The following is a 20,428-nucleotide window of genomic DNA, read 5'->3' as shown; positions in this document are numbered from 1 at the left end:
TGAATAGAATATGACATTGTTCCTCTTCGATGTCTCCCCTTTGACTTCATTCAAACTCTAGACGGGCCTGCCCCAAAGTTATTACTTGCGTGAGCAGAACGTGAGTACCGTTTTCTGCTGCGTATGTCGGTGGTCCCCTCGGCCAATCAGGGATTGTGAATTTTTGGTGGGCTTTCGAGCCAAGGCTCTTCATCTGGTCAAAGTTTGACCAGATGAAGAGCCTTGGCTCAAAACCTAAAGTATAACTTTTGGAACAGATGAGGGTTCTTTTCTCTTTCTTTTTCTAAATTAAATTGATTAGCCCTTACCCGTTGTGAGATATTGCAACAACCCCCCCCCCCCCCCCCCCCCCCCCTTGTGGCCGTGGGGGGTACTGCGCCATGGGTGCGTTTTCACATTTTTAATTCACTAATAAATTCATTATTAATCATTGTGTGAAATCGAAAAAAGGGCTTCGTTGCGCCCTCCATAGTATTATGGTCAATGCCTGTGTGAAAAGGGGGAGTGATTGGTGCAGGCAGTGAGGAGCTACGGCAGTCACAGTGACACACAGACATTCAGACAGTCATAATTATAGTATGATGATGATTTGACATAACTTAAAGTCCATGGATTTGTCCATTTGCCAAAGAAGCTTGCAATTTACATTGGGAAAGAGAATATACATAGGCAAGACATCCTCGCACGTTGGGTGGTCTAGAATAGACCAGGGGTGTCAAACTGGTGGCAGAAGGGGCCAAATTCAGCCCACAGAATGACTACAGAGACTCACTGACAAGACTTGACACCTGTTACCAGACACAATCCGGAGGTCATCATGGTGGACTCAGAAAGGGGATACACAGAAATATTATATATCATACTATAAACGAGCGAATGTCTGTCTGTCTGTCTGTCTGTCTGTCAGAAACAAACACTTATCTCCTCATTGCCTGCACCAATCGCTCCCACTTTTCACACAGGCATTGACTATAATAATATGGAGGTCTTAACGAAGCCATTTTTCCAATAAGATTAATAATGAATTTATTAGTGAATAAAAACCCGTTTATTTGTCCGTGGTCTATCTCCGACCGAGCCACACTATTAGCACACATCTCTCCATGCCAAAATAAATCTGCACGCTCCCACAATCCAGCTAGGCTACTTTTTACCGACGCAACTGTCGTATTTACTGTACAGATATTGTTTTTACATCACCCATTTATATGAAATTATAATCCAACCCAGGGCGCAGTACCCCCCGCGGCCACCAGGGGGGTACTGAACAACTCATCTCCCCATAAATGCAATTACTACACTACTAACATGACAATGACTGTTTGAGACTTTCAGTTCTATGTATGACTATGATGTACTGTTTTTCCATTTCCAGTGAACAAGTCTATATTAAAGCAATTCTTCCTCAAAATACATATATCAATAATATGATATATTACATCACATTACCCACACTGTACATTTGGGAATACCTGTGCGACAGCCCATACTTTCTGTGCTGCATGTCAAACTGGGGTCTTTCATACTTTTCAAATGGGGGTCTGTGGGCTAATAAGTGTACATTTTACAGTCCTTGCCATGAAAACATTTCCCTACCATGCATTTATACAAATATTTTCATGTTATAGTGCTGTTTCTATTCACACAAAAAAGACACAAATATATTATACAAGTTAAAATGAAGAGCAATTAAATATATTTATGGGGGGCAATAGTCCATACAACGGGTAAGGACTATGTATATTAATACAATAAACAAGCAAAAGGGCATTGCCTGACCATGGATCACACCAAAGGACCTGCAACATGACTGAGGAACACGTTCCACTTCAAATCATATTTATCCAACTGATTATTCATCTTAAAGGATAACCTCTCCAAAGCAGCCACAATACCAAGCTATCAATGGTATACTTATGATTGTACTGCAGCATTTTCTTGCAAAAGAAACTACAGTAGCCTACTAATTAGCCTACTTTTGTGCCCAACCTAACTTCCCAAGACCATCTGTAAACAATTCCCCGTTCCCCCCTATCAGTAATGTGATCTATTACAACACATTACCCACACTGAACATCATTTGCTGTTCATATATTCACAACGGGTAAGGACTAGTAATATATAACACCTCAAGTCTCTAAAGCTTTTTGTATGGAGCTGACCTGTTCATATGTTGATCTGACCTCATCAAACCCTGTAAGCTCAAGAAATGCTCCTTATATGGCCAGTACAGAATTCATTCAATGTTTATCTGCCCCCCCTGCCCCCCCTCATGCCAAAGCGCCAGCACTCGCCCAGCAGTCTTCCGTCAACGAGGCGGATGCGTCCGCGAGGAGTCCGTGACGCATCCCAGAGGTGAGGCTTCTCCCCTCGGCCAATCAGGGATTGTGAATTTGTGATGGGCCCATAGGCGTCTTACTGGTATTGTAAGGGCCAAATGAGTACAATAATTTGTCAAGTGAATTTGTGACCATGGGGTGGTGCTGTTATAAGTGTCGGGTTCACTGACATCTGTAGGGAGAAGGTATGTCACTGTTCAAACACTGTGGAGCGAAATGTTTGGCCTATATGTAAAGTACATAAGGGCCTATGTACTTATGTTTTGCTTTCACTGACATCTGCAGGGAGAAGGTATAGATAGATAGATAGATACTTTATTTGTCCTTTCGGAAATTTGTTTTGTGCACAGCAGTCATCAGGATATACATAAAACATGCAAACAAACAGATCACACAGTACATAGACAATAAAGAAACAGTGCCAACAGAAGGCCACCAGTCATAGTTCCAAGAGGCATCACATCACACTTTATGCACGGAACTGAGATGGGGCCTGTTTGTTCATAAGCCCTATACTTATGGGAACAAACGATCTTGAGGCCCTAGCCTGCAGGGAAGGTACCATATACCGTCGCCCTGATGGTAAAAGATGGTATTGGCTGTATAACGGGTGTGTGTTGTCCCTAGTAATAGCTTTCCCCTTCCTGAGTACCCGGGTCTCATACATTGAGGTCATACTCTCAAATCGTACCCCAGCTATTTTACTGGACACGCTGATGATTTTATGGAGTTTGTTCTTATTAACCAATGATAATGAGCCATACCATGAAACAAAACAAAATGTCAATGCACTCTCCACAAAGGATCGATGAAAAAGTGCCATGATATTTTTTTCAACGTTATACTGTCTCAGTCTGCGCATAAAATGCAGCCTCTGCTGACCTTTCTTGTAGATGGAATGAGTGTTGGAATTCCATGTCAGCTTGGAATCAATCGTTGTACCCAAGTACTTATATTCGTCCACAATCACTACCCCATCCCCACCAATGACTATTTCCTGGTGTGCATGGGCACCAGTCCTAAGGTCCAATATGACCTCCTTAGTTTTTTTTATATTAAGCTGGAGGAAGTTACTCCTGCACCAACCGGCAAACTCGTCCACTGTTCTTCTATAGCTTATCTCATCATCCTCAATCAGGCCAACAATAGCTGTGTCGTCTGCGAAATTAACAATACAGGTGTTGTCTGACTCACTCCTACAGTCGCTTGTGTACAGCGTGAACAATACCGGTGAAATCACGCTCCCTTGCGGAGCCCCCGTGTTGGTCGTAATGGGGAGAGATATTGCTTTATTCACCTTGACCTGTTGTACCCGCTTAGTCAGGAATGACTCCACCCACCTGATGATATTGGTGTTAACACCCATATCAAAGAGTTTCCTCATCAAAATATGAGGTCTCATTGTGTTAAACGCAGAGGAGAAGTCTACAAAGAGTACCCGAGCATATCGTTTCTTTTGAGGTTTATCTAGATGGTAGTAGATTTTATTAAGCATAAGAAGAAGAGCATCATCAGTGCCCCTCCCCTTTCTATATGCAAATTGCAAGGGGTCCATTTCATGTTGCACATTATTAAGGAGGTTATTTAAGATAATGCGCTCCAAGCTCTTTATTAACAATGTTGTCAAGGCAACTGGCCGATAGTCGTTAAGGACTTTGGGATTAGACATTTTCTATTGAGGGTTCTACGCACCTCCTCCTCTGTAATAGTAATTGACTCACTACTGCTGAATTGTTCCCTTAACAGATTGCGTTCAGTGGAAAAATCAGAAGTATCAAATCTGCCATAAAAGGTATTTAGCTCATTGGCAAAAGACATATCATCACTAGTGTTGATGACCTCTTTCTTTTCCTTTATTCCTACCATTGTATACAACCCCTTCCAGGCTTGACGTACAATGGTATCCCTCATTTGCCTCTAAATTTTAAGTTTGTAGTTATGTTTACATTCACTAGTTATCCGTTTGATCTCTTTCTGAATTAATTTCACTTGAACTAGATCCCCTTGTTCAAAAGCAAGTTTTTTCCTATATAATGCTTCTTTCATTTCCTTATTCATCCATGGTTTATCATTTGGAAACACTTTGATCCGTTTGGATGGTATAACGCTATTTATACAAAACTGTATGTATTGCGAGTTAAGTTCATCAAGATCAGCACATGTGTCATTAAACATGTCCCATAAAGTGCAATCAAAACACCCCTTAAGACAGTCAAGTGACTCCTCACTCCACTTTAGAATGTCTTTCACTTCAGGTTTGCTTGTTTTGAGTCTCTGTTTGTAACGTGGGACCAGGTGGACCGCATTATGATCGGAGCTCCCGAGCTCCATTTTTCGGTGGCTACCGTACACGTCCTTTATATTTCACTGTCACTGTTCAAACACTGTGGAGCGAAATATCTGGCCTATATGTAAAGTACATAAGGGCCTATGTACTTGTGTTTTCCTACTTTCTTTTTTTCACAGTTTTGTTTATTCAAGATTTCAGGGTATACAGGTACATAGGTGAACACGGACATTGCTGTTCCTTGGAGTGGTTGCACCACTCAAAAACATGGTGGCATAACATGGGGATGGGATGCGACATTTCCTGGTGCACTGACATAAATGCACTGACATAAATGCATAAATACAGTAAGTGACTTGTTCAGAGTGAGGTAGAGGTAGGATAGCATGCAGTTAAGAGTATTTTACTTTACCTTCCCAAGACTTTGACCAGAGGCCCGACCGGTAGAGTCCCAAAAATGGAACCAATGCTTGCAATGGAGACCGTAATGGACCACAGTAAGGTGATACTGGTACAATCCAAGGGCTCGCCATACCGGGCCAACCATGTATGATTGTAGAACTCCTGCACATACTGAGGAGAAAAGAAAACAATGTATTACCTTCTTTATTAGAGGTCCAAACAGCGATGTTGCTGGAATGCTACTCATTGTATTTGTTACGACTGTTTCTTCTCAGCTAAACATATTCGTGCCTCAGAAAACGGCTACAGTTCCTAAGCTTGGAAGTGGCCAGATTGTGGCATTATAATGTTTTAATTGGCCAGTAAATGTTGAGCCATGTGTCAAGAAACCAAATTAACCCCCCCCCCCCCATATCGATTCTGTTGGATTTTCCTGGAGGCTTAAACATGCCATTGCTTTGACCATGTCTCGCAACCCCCTCCCCGCCCTCCCTCCCTCCCCACCCCAATACAAACTGACTGCAAAAATATCATAAATACTGAAACCAGATATAATCATTAATGAAAGTTTATGCATGTACTATGTGTACAATGTAAACTCAAAATGTCAATTTTCCAGCCATTCAGCCATCATTTGGGGACCGCCCAAAATAATGTGGTGACCCCCCGAAGGGTCGCGACCAACAGGTTGAGAACCCCTGATCTAGGATCAAAATTAAACTAAGAACCTAACGTCCATCAACTACACTATACCAGTGGTTCTTAAAGTGGGGTCCAGGGACCCCTAGGGGTACCTGAGGGAGTTCCAGGGGGTAACTAGCTCAATTAGAGATAGTTAGGAACCAAATGGACCCTTATGGGTCTAACTCAGAGAGTGTACAAATGGAACCAAATGTACCCCAACGGGTCCAAATTAACAGTGGTTTTACAATATGAATTGGGGGTCCCAGAGATAGAAATTCCATTAAATCGGGGGTCCGTAGCATAATGCGTGTGAAACTGGGGGTCCATTAAATTAATATGTTTCGGAATCACTGCTAGAGCTGTAAAAATCCTCCCTTATCGGGGTCACTGGCATAATGTTTTCAAATGGGGGGTCCGTGGCCTAATAAATGTTGATTTGGGGGTCCTTGACACGAAGAAGTTTGGGAACCACTGCATTATACATACAATGCAATGTCTATAGACAAAATGTAGGCTTTGCATACGTCTGGCACCTGCAAGGTCGTCGAGTGAGTCTATAGGGCTAAGGTGAGGTGGAGTACATAAGGACATACTGTATGTACTGTACATGTTTTGTACTTTTGACTGTTCCATCTGCATACAGTGCAATGAGTGCATACAGTATGTTCACCTTAATGGAACTATAACACTGTCAAACTTGACAAACAAAAAACTAGTTTAAATGCCTCAAGTATATAGCTATTTTGTTATTGCAATGTAAGATGGTAGCACCATCTGTGCTGATAAAATCCATTATTAAAATCCAAAACATGAGATAAATGGACCATGCCACATTTAATGCCTGCCTTAGTCAGGACTACCATAACAAGTATACTGTAGCTAACCACGACATCCCTGTGAGATTTGTCTCCCCGCTCCCTCCATTGGCTCCCACATTTAGGGCTAGGCCTATGTGATTCTAACCGGACAAGTTTGCAACACAGAAATGTGAAACGAGTGTGAAGCAAGCTTCTTCAATCTGGCGGAGTCAGGTTAATGTGATTCTGGTAATATTATTGATCACATGTTTTGCATGTCTGATGTCCGTGGCAAAACATTCAATACATGGAAATGTCCATCACAGGCTTGCATGGTGATGACCTCTGCATGCAACAAATGGTCATTATGGCCGGGTGATCGAACTGGGGACTAAAGCATTAGAGCCCATGAGGTACCATACAGCTATCGGTGCCTCGATGATGTGTAGACGTAGGGGTTTTCAACCGGTGGTCCGCGGAGGTATTGCAGGTGGTCCCTGGCCATGCATTAAAAATGCATTTAATAACTTAGGGGAGTTCTTACTGTATGGTGTGTGTGTGTGTGTGTGTGTGTGTGTGTGTGTGTGTGTGTGTGTGTGTGTGTGTGTGTGTGTGTGTGTGTGTGATGACAAGAGAGCTTACCATAATCACAGTAATCCTTAATCATATTTCATCATATTCCAACAAAATCACTGTATTTTATTAGATATTATATTGATATTATAGCTATTTTCTCCAGCTCCCTGTGGTGCATGAACCCCCCCACCACTATTGTGTGGGGTGGGTCTATGATGGACCCGCCACGCACAATAGTGGTGGTCCCCAGGTTGCTCTTAGTCAGGATGGTGGTCCCTGGGTCAAAATCAGTTGAAAACCCCTGATGTAGGTACGGACTAGGCCAACTGTACCCGAGTCCTGTCAAGCTAAATTAATTCTAATCTAAACAATAAGACTGTCTGGAAGCCTAGAAGACAACGAGTGTCGAGCATTGATATTAAAGAACTAAACATTGAATTCCCACTTCCCAGGGTATGGAGATCGAGAGCCGTGACACAATTCAGACAAACAAACTCAAGTCAATACTCCCAAGATGACAACTTGAACTGATTGGTTGCACTCACCGTAGCAGGAGAGTTGACCATAGTAATACTATAACCATGGGTAAATGATGAACCCAGAGAGCCGAACAAGGTTGCAATTACCAGGGTTGTTGTGATTGTCTGCCCCTGTGTACGCACACACACACACACACACACATTCCAGGAATATAAGCATATGGATTATTCTTTACGTATCTTGCAGAGAAGCATATTTCAAATGATCAACACACTTGTTGGAATTACTGCTGAGCTAGGACCCATGGGAGATTGGGAGTGCATACAAGTGTGACGTTGATTACATAAGTGGTTCTCCAGAAGTGGCCCAATAATGTGTGGAAGGAGTGCAATGTTGAGTCAAATGAGTTGTTCTCCATAGCATGTACACAGCATCTAGGTTGCTTGTGGCTAATGTACCTTATCTTTGGAGCTATCCGTCTTCTGGTTGGGGTCAGGGTCTATTGGATGGTCCATGTTGTTGTTGTTGCCGCCTTGTTGTTGGGTGTCCATATTGAGGTTGTTGTTGGATTCAGCTGGCATCTCCAGCTTCATTTTGTCACTTTGGTTTCTCTCATTATATGGAGGAGGCCAAAGGCATGTAGCTCCTAAAGAGATGTGGACAACACATGTCTGATGTCAACTATGTCATTTTTATCACATTTCCAACACTTAGAAGAGAGAGCTAAGTGGAGAGAGCTCTATACTTAAGAAAAATATATATAAATATTATGAATTGACCTTTTGCAAACCCAGCTGCCACCAAAATTCTGTTTCCAAACCGATGCTAGCAACATGCTGCTACTTGAAATTCCTTCATGCTTTAACAAAATGGGGAAACGGTGTGCAAGTGCATGTCTCATCTACAAGGCTGTGTTGGTGCTGCATTTAAACAAGTTTGTGGGGCTTTTATTCTTTGATTGAACCCTGTATGGCTGCTTTTGCATTCCTTGATGTGTCCCATTCTTTGTTCACATCAAAATGTATAAATATAAAAAGACTCAACATCCAAGGATGCATGGTTAGCACTCACCAACTTCAATTTCACCACTAATTTTGGCCAAAAATTGCTAGTTTCAGCCTAGTTGGTCTTCATCAGAGGAGCTAGTGTCATGTGGCTTATATAGGGTTTCATTGTGATTGAACCACCTGTGACTGGGAGGGCAGTCAATCAATGCTTTTAGGCCATCTTAAAGAGACAGTGTAGAGGTGACTCTAGGGCTTAGAGTATATATGAAGAGAGAAGGCACCCAGAGGAAACCCTGAGGCGAAATGGACATAGTGGCCGAATTTGTCATTGCAGCTCGAGCCAGCGCTGCTCCGCTGACTATCATTGCGCACGTTCATGTGATTGAGGCCATGACACGTGAACGAATGTTTCATACGTGAACGTGCACAAACGGCACAATGATAGTCAACGGCAGCACGTTCATGTGTTTGAGGCAAATCCATCCCAGAATGCACTCTGTTCCTACCAGGAAGGAGGAGTGAAATCGCCTCATGCGCTTTTGAGCAACTTAATGGATGGGATGGGAGGATAACTCGGGTGTCTTCTCTATTCATATATACTCTATGGTGTAGGGCTCCTAAAGTTCTGACAGATATAAAGGGGCCATTGTATAAATAGATACCACATGGCTATTTAAAGGTAATTATAGGGAAAATAGCAGATGTACAAGCTCACAACGCGAATGACACATATATTACTATAGGGATGCACCGATATGGACATTTTTGGCCAATACCGATACAAATGTTTAAAATAACAATTTAGCCAATAGCCGATACTGATACGGATATATGTTTACAGATAAATATCGGCTACTGCCATTGGTTAACCCAATGATTCAGGACAGGAACTCATTTTAGGGTCCTTGATATGTGTACAGTCTAGCAACATAACGTTTTTGTATTTTTATTTTATTTTATTATTATTATTATTTTTCTTCAGAAAACTTAAGTCAGGATTTAGAAGGTGTTTTTAGAATCGACCTCAGTCCTATGTCAATTTATTTATTAACCCATTTAGACCTGAGGCCGATTTTTTTTAAAGGCTTCTAAATCAGTTTTCTGAAAAACCTATGTTTCTATGTCAGTCGTTCTCAAACATTTTCAGGTCAAGGACCCCCAGAAATGTATGTAATTGGCCGCCGACCCCCATCTGAAAATATGTTGTTCCAGGGACCCCCAGAAGCAAAGACACTAGTTAAAAACACTATGAGCGTGTAGATCTGCTATTTGTGACTCGGGCAATCAATTAATACAGTTGCAACCACTATATTAATGGCAAGTATTTCATACAGCTTAAGTAAAAAAAAATCTGAACTATCCCTTTAAACACCAAAAGAGGTTAATATACCGATATCGTCTGATATGGCCGATACATCAGTGCATCCCAAAATACAATTAATAAACTCACCAATGCCATGAGTTCTTCTGCAGTCTCTGAACATACTGTAGATGTCCTCTGCGGCTTAAAGTGATGTCAATGGTTGAATTTGTCACAATTACAGTGAATAACAGCACTTCTATCTGCAGGGAGAATCATTCTCTGATTCATTCGAGGATATGGTTTAGCATACAGTGGAGGTTTGCCTCACTGGACGCCTCTCTGGATGGGAGTAGCTGGAAATAACTCACTGAACAAGATTGGTAGGTGAAAGATAATGTTGTATACACTGGCTTTAAGGCTTTATCAACAGTGAATATAACGAGTAAATGTAAATGTCAAATCTAGGGGGAATCCTGGCCCAGGCCGTAGCGTAACGGTCTGGGCACCGGACTGGTAATCCAGTCGCAGTGTGCCGCGGGTTCGACTCCCGGACCCGACACGGCCTTTACCGCATGTCATCCCCCCATCTCTCTCCCGTTTCCTGTCAGCCTACTGTCTGTCCCTTCAAAAATCAATAAAAGGCGTAAGCCGCAAAAAAAAATCTTAAAAAAAAAAAAAAAAAAAAAGATCTAGGGGGAATCCAGGACGGTGTCTGCAGCACCTGCCCTAGTCACATGACCAGCAGTAAGTATAATAGTCTATATTTCCTCCCAGTAGTGAGCCATTTGACTTTGAGCACAACCCTGTGGCTGCCCATTTTAAGAAAATGGGACACAGTATTTCTTCTTTATGATGCATGGGCAGACCCCTGTGGTGGCGACCACAATCCTCTTTTACTTCAACGAGAAGCTATTTACGGGCAGCATACTTAATTTGTAATTGAGGAATTCGATGTCAAGCCTTTCCTGGGTTATTTATTTCTTTCTTTTATTCTTTTAACTTTGTGTTGTGTTTGTGTAGCATTGTTTTGTCTTCATGCCATTGATTTTGTCCATACGTGTCCCTCTGATTTTGTATTACAGTGGCAGTACCTTAATATAATTATATATTTGTTATGGTCGCTTTGGCTTTGTTTTGATTTATATCTATATTTTTGCAATATTTAATTGTCTTTTGCAGTTAATGATAAAAATGTCTGCACCTCTGTACTACCCTACCCTCGACTTCCCTATTTTAAGTAATTTGTCTTAAAGATGGAGTGCCGTGATTGTTTTCCACCCTAACACATGATCACCATGTATTATTATTATATAAGGAAGAAGATTCTTTAAATAAAAAGTGTACAGTATTTGTTAAAATGTAATTTTTATGTGGACATGCCCACCAGTTCATTAAGTATTCCTGGTTTGCCTGGTGGGTGGTGATGGGTGGTGATCCACCTGAACTGAAGCCGCACCCACAGCTGTTGTTGTATGATAAAGGGTGAGGAGTTAGGGGAGGGGATATTGTGATGTGATGTGACGTCACTATATCACTGATTTTTCATTGGCACATTTGACTGTCAAGGTTTCAGCATCCAGAAAGAAACCCTAAAAACAAAAGGAAGACATCATTGCACATAACAACCACACCAAAGGGTCTAATGAAGTACTGTCACCTCATAAACACATGAGAAACTGGAAAAAATACAAAAATCACAGCACTGTCACCCACGCGCAGCCTTGCATGGGTGACAGTGTCAGTCTAATCTTCCTCATTGCAAAACAAAGCTTGTTCATTGTTAACTGGCCCATATGCTGTTGTATCACACGCCTACTTGGTTGTTTACTCCATACCTGACGAAGACCCCCAAGGGTTCTTTGCATTCCTTTATCAATATTTGCTCCCTAGTCCCGACCCACCAAAATTGATGCGCAACGTAAACAAGCCAATAGGCTTTTTTAATGTTCTTTGCATTCCTTTTTCAATATTTACTCCCGACCCACCAAAATGTATGCGCAACGTAAACAAGCCAATAGGCAATTGAACTTCACTGTATTTTAGCTCATTTAATGAGCTAAAATACATTTAAGAAAATGGAATGAGCAGATAATATCTAGACTGGGAGACATGGCTGCAGTTTGTTTATTCTCTATAGAAGAGAAAATGATAAAAACAAAAATAAGAGCTGCTTACTTCAGAGAAGCTTAGCCAGTGACAAAATACTGTATAATTCCATCACCTCAGTCGAAATATGACAATAGACCACACCTAAAACAGAGGCAAAGATCAAGGTATATAACATTGATTCAGATATGTAATTGAATTTATATCCATAACTAACACAACACATCAAACACACCAAATAACCAAAGTCTGCCCTGGGTACCAAGAAGAGTATTAATATTAAGGTGCCTGCCTTTCTGGCTTCTACAAACAGATGAAAATAGACACCTAGACAACAATGCTGTGGATTTGTACAGACTCTCCTCATCACAAATAATCCTTATGAACGAACAATATATTCCAAATCACAAACTTATAAAACCAGGACAAAGGACAAAATGTGATCGAGATACATAACTGAAAAAATAAGCTGTGGTAACAAGACCAATCAATCAATCAATCAATCAACAAACCAATCAATCAATCGTAGTTTTTATGCATATCACCAGTCTTGCTAATGCGTCGTCGTCCATGGTTTTTGTTTCAGAAACATTCACATTTCTCATAATGTGCAACCAGTCCTTTAGTTTTTAATTAGTATAGTGTATGTTGCCTTGTATGCTGCTCTGTCAAAGCACATTGTGGCCACAACTTGTTCTGTGTGTAAGTAAATAGGACTTGACTTGAACCTCCCCACTGGTGACTATCCTCATATACATTAGGATAAAACAATCAGACAGACACAGCAGAGTGGAGCAGCCATGCTGCTGCTGTCAAGCTGATGGAGGCAGATGGTCTTTGGTTTCACTTGTCCTCTTTGTCCTTCAAGACGTGGCTACAGATCCAGTTCATGCCGTCCTGAAAGGAAAAGGAGCACAGAGCACATGCTTTAACCACTTGAACCCTAGCATCCCTATTCTGGGGTGAAGATTCACTGAAAACAGCTGATTTAATGTGCTGTGAGCCTGTAGATCACCTATATTTGCCTTTGGTTTTCCAGCCAGTGGTGGGAAGTATAACTATCGGTAAGTAGCCTACATTTACTCACGTACTGTACTACAATTGTTAGGTATTTTTACTTTACTGGAATACTTACACATTTTAGTTCTACTCCAGTACATCTCAAACTTTCTCAAAGGCAAATATTGTACATTTTGCTCCACTGTAATTATTTGAAAACTTTAGTTACTATAGTTACTTTGTAGATTTTCATTATTATTATTAAAACAACTTCAGACCTATATACTTTGGCAATTTGCAAATAGCCGATCTACAATCTCACAACGCGTTGAATATCGGCCTATTTAAAAAATCACACCCGTGTGAAGTGAGGGGCGCTCTTATCATCGTACATACATCATACATCATCTCATTCCGGCCAATCAGAATTTGCGTCCTCACCTTTGTCTTCAATGTTTGTGTTTACACAAACCATCAAAGCTGGACATAGGAGGGGGCTAGGGCGGCGGGCCCCTCAAAAATGTGAGTAATTTTTCCATTACTGGTTGAGGGGGACCAAGTACAGGGCCGACCGAGGTCCCCGGTCACTCAGCTTTTGAAAACAAAATGCTATGCGGTCTCTGAGGCTAGTCAGCTACTAACCACTAGAGGGCTCTTAGGATGACAATGTTTATCAGTACAGTAGCAGGTTTGGTATGGTGATTCAAGTCACTTTATAGTGTTGGCCTAGTCCTGTTCTAAAGAAACTGTCATCCATTTTAAATTAATTGCATGTGGTGACATTGACTGCCCTATAATAATTAACCCACCTTTGGTAACAATAGTGGTACTGGTAGGGTTAGGTAGGGCAAACGACCCAAGGACTATCTAAAGAGGACGAGAAGCGAAGACCGTACGGTGGACGCCATGTTGCTCCATGGAAGGAAAGAAACAAAGTTGAGACCAGGAAGTTATACATACACAAATTTGGGCATGTACAACTTCCTTCGCTTCTCGTCCTCTTTAGATAGTCCTTGAAACGACCCAGGAAATGTGGCATAGTTGTGGGAGTGAATCTTGTATTTCCCTAACCAATAACAGTGCAGAGGGACATCGCTCCAAATGTGGTGAAGTCAGTGTTCTCCACTGTGTTGTGTGTTCTACCGGGGAGGGGAGGAGGAGGAGGAGGGCGGGGCCGAGGCGGGCACATAGGCCCTATAGGTTGGTGAACCAATAGGGAGCTGGCGTCCGCCCCTCTATGCCAAGAGAAGCTCAGGTACTTTCAGGCTGCAATAGTGGTGGAAGTACGCTGGGCTGGTCAGTGTCAGCAGGGTCAAGAGGTCTGGATTTGACATAACACCTGATTAAGGTCTGAACGCAGCGCTATTTATTGACTCCCTTCACTACAATCCCTTCACTATTTATACTCACAGGGCAGCCTAGTAGCTGGACACCTACCATCTAATTACTGTAACTGGCATCATACTGGCCTGGTGATCTCTGCTCCGCCTCCATCGCCCATAAGAGCACCTCTGTCGTTGTGTACTTCAATGTTTTGAAGTGGGAATGCTGGGACTTAAAATCTAGCTCTACCTCCTCCGCCATACCTGGACTCCCTCCGCAGTGGTAGCAGAGCAGGCCTGGATCTGCCATATGCGGTCCCGGTAGGTGTGGAGGTTGAGTCCCTCGGCGATGTCACTGGCTGGGGACGCCGTGGCCAGGTCCTGCTTGTTGGCGTAGATCAGAACCGGGACCCCCTTCAGTTGTTCATCCTCAATCAGCTCTGCAAGCTCCTGGCAAGGAGAAAGCATAGAATGGATGTGAGTGAGTGAGTGAGTGAGTGAGTGAGGCTGAAAGGTGCCTGAAAGAGAGAGAGAGAGAGAGAGAGAGAGACAGCCTGAGATCTCAGATGACATAAAAGTGGCGGGGTGTCAACTCGGACAACTGGTGACTAAACATCCAGCCAGACCGACAGACAAACAAACCAACAGAAATACAGAAAGACATAGACATATCGACAGACAGACAGACAGACAGACAGACAGACAGACAGACAGACAGACAGACAGACAGACAGACAGACAGACAGACAGACAGACTTACAACTCCAGTTTCTTCAAACCTCTTCTTATCAGCACTGTCAATTACATAAATCTGGAAAAGGCACACAGGGCACAATAGCTAAATGCACAAGCAGATGAGTTTGCATATATTTTAAGAGCAAATTAACATGTTTTGCAAACACTCCACCCACCAGCAGATCTGTTTTCTCCAAGTATTTGTTCCAAAAGGCTCTGATGTTCCTCTGCCCTCCAATGTCCCAGACGTTCAGCTTCATGCCATGACATGTGATGCTCTTTATGTTGAAACCCTAACAGGAACAGCACGCACAAAGTCAGAAATAATAACACATTCTGCATGGTTGTTTATAGGCTCTCTTTAGGGAATTTGATAGACTGCCTTTAGAATGAATCAGAATTAGTTATATTTATCACATCACAGGTAAGCTCCATCGTTTCGAGGTTAATTGTTTTGTAGTATTCCGTGAGAAGGGAGAGGATAGAGCGAGAACAGAGGGAAAGACCAATTAAACATACGGTACATATCAGTTAGTGTATGTGAAAGCAGTGTGGATAATATGTGGATGCCCAAAATAGATTAGCTGTTCACAGACGGACGGACGGACGGACGGACGGACGGACGGAGTGCAAAACATACTCTCTCCCCATGCCTTCGGCCTGGCGGAGACAATAAGCTCTTGTTGCAAAAGGGGTGAAGTGGCCCTTTAAGGTCCATATGGAGCACAGAACCAAAGAATTAGAAGCAAAACAGATTAGTTTGCTCTACAGAAACAAGTATTGTTCAATATGTAATAATGTCTGTCTTTGAGCATGGTAATGTGCTGTACATGCATGATTCACTGGCTATCTCGCCCATCATTGTCTCCACCAGGCCGAAGGCATGGGGGGAGAGTATGTTTTGCACTCCGTCCGTGTCCGTCCGTGTGTGTGTGTGTGTGTGTGTCCGTGTGTGTGTGTGTGTGTGTGTGTGTGTCCGTGAGCAGCTAATCTCGGCCACCGTTAACCCGGTTGATGCCAAATCTTCCACACACACTCCCTGGATGCCAACGATGAACCTCTGCCCCAAACTTTCCAGAACGGCCTGTTATAGCGCCACCAGGAGGCCGCTTTGTGCAAAACAAGTTTTTGCACAGTACACCTACAGATTTTGTCCAAACATCACGCAAATTGGTACACAGTCTCTCTAGAGCCATTCAACCAAACCGGTCTTTCAGATTTCTCAGACTCCATCCTGATTGGTTAAGATTGGCTTCCAAATTTCACAGGAGTGCTCAGTTTCAAACAAAATGCTGCAAATCATGAACACATCGCGTGATTTCCGTGAATTGTGCACCCACATTCCCACTAGGCCGAGGACGAAATGCCACATGAACAATTTCAACTCAGCCTCAAGGTGGCGCTATAACTGGCCGAAAAGTGTTTTTACCTCTAACTGCACGGATCTGTGGATAACCTGGTGGAGACCTGTGCCCAGAAGGGCACTTTTTCTAGTTGTATTCTATATTAAAAAGTGGGTTGGCCATCTCTCGCAGTTCGTAGAGAGCAATATTGTATTTTATTTATTTAAAAGGCACTTTGTGGTAAGCTTCCTTTGTACCTATCCTCGCTTTTAGATGCACAAGTCACTGCATGGACATTCAACTCGTTCAGTGACACATTAGATATTCCAATCCACGTATGAACAAGTAAACAAAATAAAGTTAATTAGTTAATTATACTCCACACAAATGGAACATACTTCAGGACTTTCTGAAACTGGTTCGATTGATCTCAATGATGCTTCTTGAGGCCACACTAGTGACTGTACCTGTTTCAAGTAATACTACTATTTATTGTCTCCACCAGGCCGAAGGCATGGGGAGAGAGTATGTTTTGCACTCCGTCCGTCCGTCCGTGTGTCCGTGTGTCCGTGTGTCCGTGTGTCCGTGTGTCCGTCCGTCCGTTAGAAGCTAATCTCGGCCACCGTTAACCCGGTCGATGCCACATTTTGCACACACACTCCCTGGATGCCAACGATGAACCTCTGCCCCAAGATTTCCAGAACGGCCTGTTATAGCGCCACCAGGAGGCCGCTTTGTGCAAAACAAGTTTTTGCACAGTACACCTACAGATTTTGTCCAAAAATCCCGCAAATCGTTACACAGTATCTCCATAGTCATGTGCTCAAGACGGATGTGTCTGATATTTCATATTCCATCCTAATTGGCTAACATTGGCTTTCAAATTTTGCAGGATTGGCCTGTTTTGAACAAAAAACCTCAAATCATGAACGCAGCGTGCAATTTCACGTGAAATCTTTCACGCACTTTCCTACTAGGCTGAGGAATATAGCCCACCCATTTCACATTGCCCTGTTATAGCGCCACCAACAGGTGGATTGTGCATGCGTGCCATCAACACGGCTCTGCACCATTTCCCATATTCCATCCTGATTGGCAAAGATTGGAACAAACAAACAAAAAACATGTTTATATTACTCCTAAATATTCCTATCCTCCTGGTGGAGACCTGTGCCCAGAAGGGCACTTTTTCTAGTTTTCCTTTGTGACATCGTACGGACATCGTAATGGATATTTCTTTCATCATTATATAATTGTGTTTTATATGCTGTGATGATCATGGCATCGTTGAAAAAGAGAACTTGTTCTCAATTGTCTTCTCTGAATAAATAAAGGAAAAATAAATAACAAACTATTTCTTTGGGCAGTGCCAGTACATACATATGTATGAGCAGCTGGTTAACATTTTTTGTAACACTCCCCTATAGAGGGCTTTGTTAATTGGGATTGGGCGTGTGCTTTATTTGTTTCCCTTTAATACCTGCTTTTATATTACGGTGCTTATAGTTTCTTGTTTTCATTTCTTATCTCGGTGTTATTAAATTATGTACGTTTCTTTCCTGTCTGTCTCTTCCGTTCCCCTTAATCCCCCATCCTCCACTCCATTTAAACCCCCCTCCCCATAGGGTTAATCTCTGATCCTGAGGATTATGGTAATAGCCCTGTTCCTATTCTAAGCAGTTTCTGCCTTTAACCACCTGTTGATGTCTTACTTAAGTGGGTCTAGGAGCCCCTAAAAGTCCACAATGTGGAATTGTGGATCCAAGATGGACGGCCAACATTGAACAGTTATAATTCTGGACTAAATCATTAATAATAACAACAGAAATCCTATCAAATATGGATCTGTGATCTAATATCTATCTTGGCAGGGTAGGTTAATGTGTTGAAGAGTAAAGGTCCTTTCAGACGGAGAGCGAGTGAAGCTGGCGTTGTCGCCTGGATCAACGGCAGGTTTGCTCCAGGTCTGCTAATGAGAGGCGTGGGAGACGTAGCGTGAAAAAAAAGCTCACCACAATCCAGGTCTAGTCGCCCGCGGGCATGTCCACGAAACAAGCGCGCACAGGACCGTGCCCGTGAAAATGTGCTTGCGTAATCGCCCCTCAACTTCTCTGCACGTCCAGAATAAACTCACGCCTCGCATTGAAAATGAATTACTAGGTCCGTCAATCGCTCCCGGTCTAAAAAGGCCTTAAGCCTGCATTCTTAACTACTTAATCCATTAAGACCTGAGGCAGATTCTACAAATGTCTTCTAAATCCTAATTGTTTTCGCTGCCGACCCCCATCTGAAGATGTTTTGTTCCAGGGACAAATATTTGCACAAATGTTCAGATCTACATAAGCTCGCAGTGTGGCACAAAGTGACGAGCTGTGAGCTTGTATATCTACTATTTTTTAATACCCAACCAATGTGCTATAATTAAACTCTCCATACTTGGCTCTACAGCTCGTCTCTTGTTTTCTTCTACACCAAATGTTTCATTGAAAATAGATGACCAAGTGTTGCGTTGCCCCATGTTATGAGCTTTAAGATCTGCTATTTTGTGTTCACCCAATTATAGGGATGCTAAGGCTCAAGAGGTTTAAATACTTGAATCGTACTAGACGTGGTGACATGGGGATACAATAACAGTTCATTATTGTGTCACTGTGGTGTGGCTTTTGACCCTCGTGACTTAAAGCCTGTGAATGAGGTCAGGTGGGACACCTTTGTAGTGTTGACAGTAACACCCGTGTAGATGTAGTGTGGCTGATTCTTACTCATGGTAAGTATGACAATATGGCATGGAAACACCATATTATGGCATATTACAGCAGCGATATGTGTGATGTTGAGGTTATAGCTGTGTAGCACCTGCATACAGTGCGTGGTCAGTTATTAAGGTTACCTGTGTGGGCGTAATGGTACTGACATCCTCGGAGGCCAGTTGCTTCAGCAGGGTGGTCTTTCCAGCGTTGTCCAATCCCAGCAGGACTATCCGTAGCTCTGCACCCTTCCCACCTAGCTTCTGGACCACTGAGAATAAACCCTGAAAATAAATCGTGAATCAACAACATGCTACTGTGGCCACTGCTTTTAGTACAACAGTAATTCTACTAATAATGATTCGTTTTCGCATTTTTTCCTTCATAGAAATCCCCAAACTTCCCTTTAACAGCAGGTTTGGTCAGTAATTATAGAATCTGCCGCAACACGTAGGAGGATATTTTTGTTTTAATTATTTTATGCATTAGCCAGACTGTTAAAGGTTTTTAAACTTGTAAAGAGTTACGTTACAAGTTACAGCAAAAAGTACTTTCTTTATGTAAAGTAACTTAATGTAAGGGCGTTAGTTCCAGTATCAGTACCAGTATCAGTACAGTATCAGTACCAGTACCAGTACCAGTACCAGTACCAGTACCAGTATCAGTATCAGTACAGTATCAGTACCAGTACCAGTACCAGTACCAGTACCAGTACCAGTATCAGTATCAGTACAGTACCAGTACCAGTACCAGTATCAGTATCAGTACAGTATCAGTACCAGTACCAGTACCAGTATCAGTACAGTACGAATACAGTACAGTACCAGTATACAGTACAGTACGAGTACAGTACAGCACCACTCAGTTCAGAAGGGTCTGATTTTTGTAAGTATATCATCTCTTTGACTGGTAAAAAAAAGTTTGTATAGTGAAAGAGTAGAATACAAGTCGAGTGGAACATTGTGGCCTGTATGCATATGATTGTATTTTGTCCCCTATTAATATTTATACAACAAATGTAAATAATGTACATTAAATAAATATAAATAAAACATAAAAGGTGCTCAAAGTCACCACAGTATGAACTAGTATGAATTCAGAGGCAACCACTGTACACAAAGTTAGAACAGAAGGTGAATAAGAGGCATTTCCTAACACCTTGTTTCACCAGATACTGTATATAGGCGAGGTACGGTAGTATACCTTTTTGACTTCGCCCATATTGAGTGTTGGCTGACGTTCAGGGAGCTGATGGGAAACGTGTGGACCAGGGGATCATTCTACGACTCCCAGGTTTCCTG

General features: G+C 42.3%; 1 protein-coding gene across 2 annotated transcripts; it reads right to left on the bottom strand.

Moving 5' to 3' along the window:
• Positions 1-12,496: 12,496 nt before the first annotated feature.
• Positions 12,497-20,428, bottom strand: LOC310856658 (ADP-ribosylation factor-like protein 3). Of its 2 annotated transcripts, XM_083762129.1 has the most exons (6): positions 20,331-20,428; positions 19,271-19,411; positions 15,214-15,330; positions 15,063-15,113; positions 14,567-14,752; positions 12,497-12,878 (listed from the first exon to the last, which is right to left on the bottom strand). In XM_083762129.1, exons 1-6 carry the CDS (start codon positions 20,346-20,348, stop codon positions 12,825-12,827), a joined length of 567 nt encoding a protein of 188 aa, XP_083618255.1. In that variant the 5' UTR covers positions 20,349-20,428; the 3' UTR covers positions 12,497-12,824. The 2 variants fall into 2 exon arrangements, with proteins under 2 accessions (XP_083618255.1, XP_083618256.1); XM_083762130.1 differs by lacking the exon at positions 15,063-15,113.

The sequence above is a fragment of the Protomyctophum parallelum genome, assembly GCF_964188405.1.
Source record: "Protomyctophum parallelum genome assembly, chromosome: 1".
Taxonomy (NCBI): Eukaryota; Metazoa; Chordata; class Actinopteri; order Myctophiformes; family Myctophidae; genus Protomyctophum; species Protomyctophum parallelum.
This window is presented reverse-complemented; position numbering and strand designations above follow the sequence as displayed.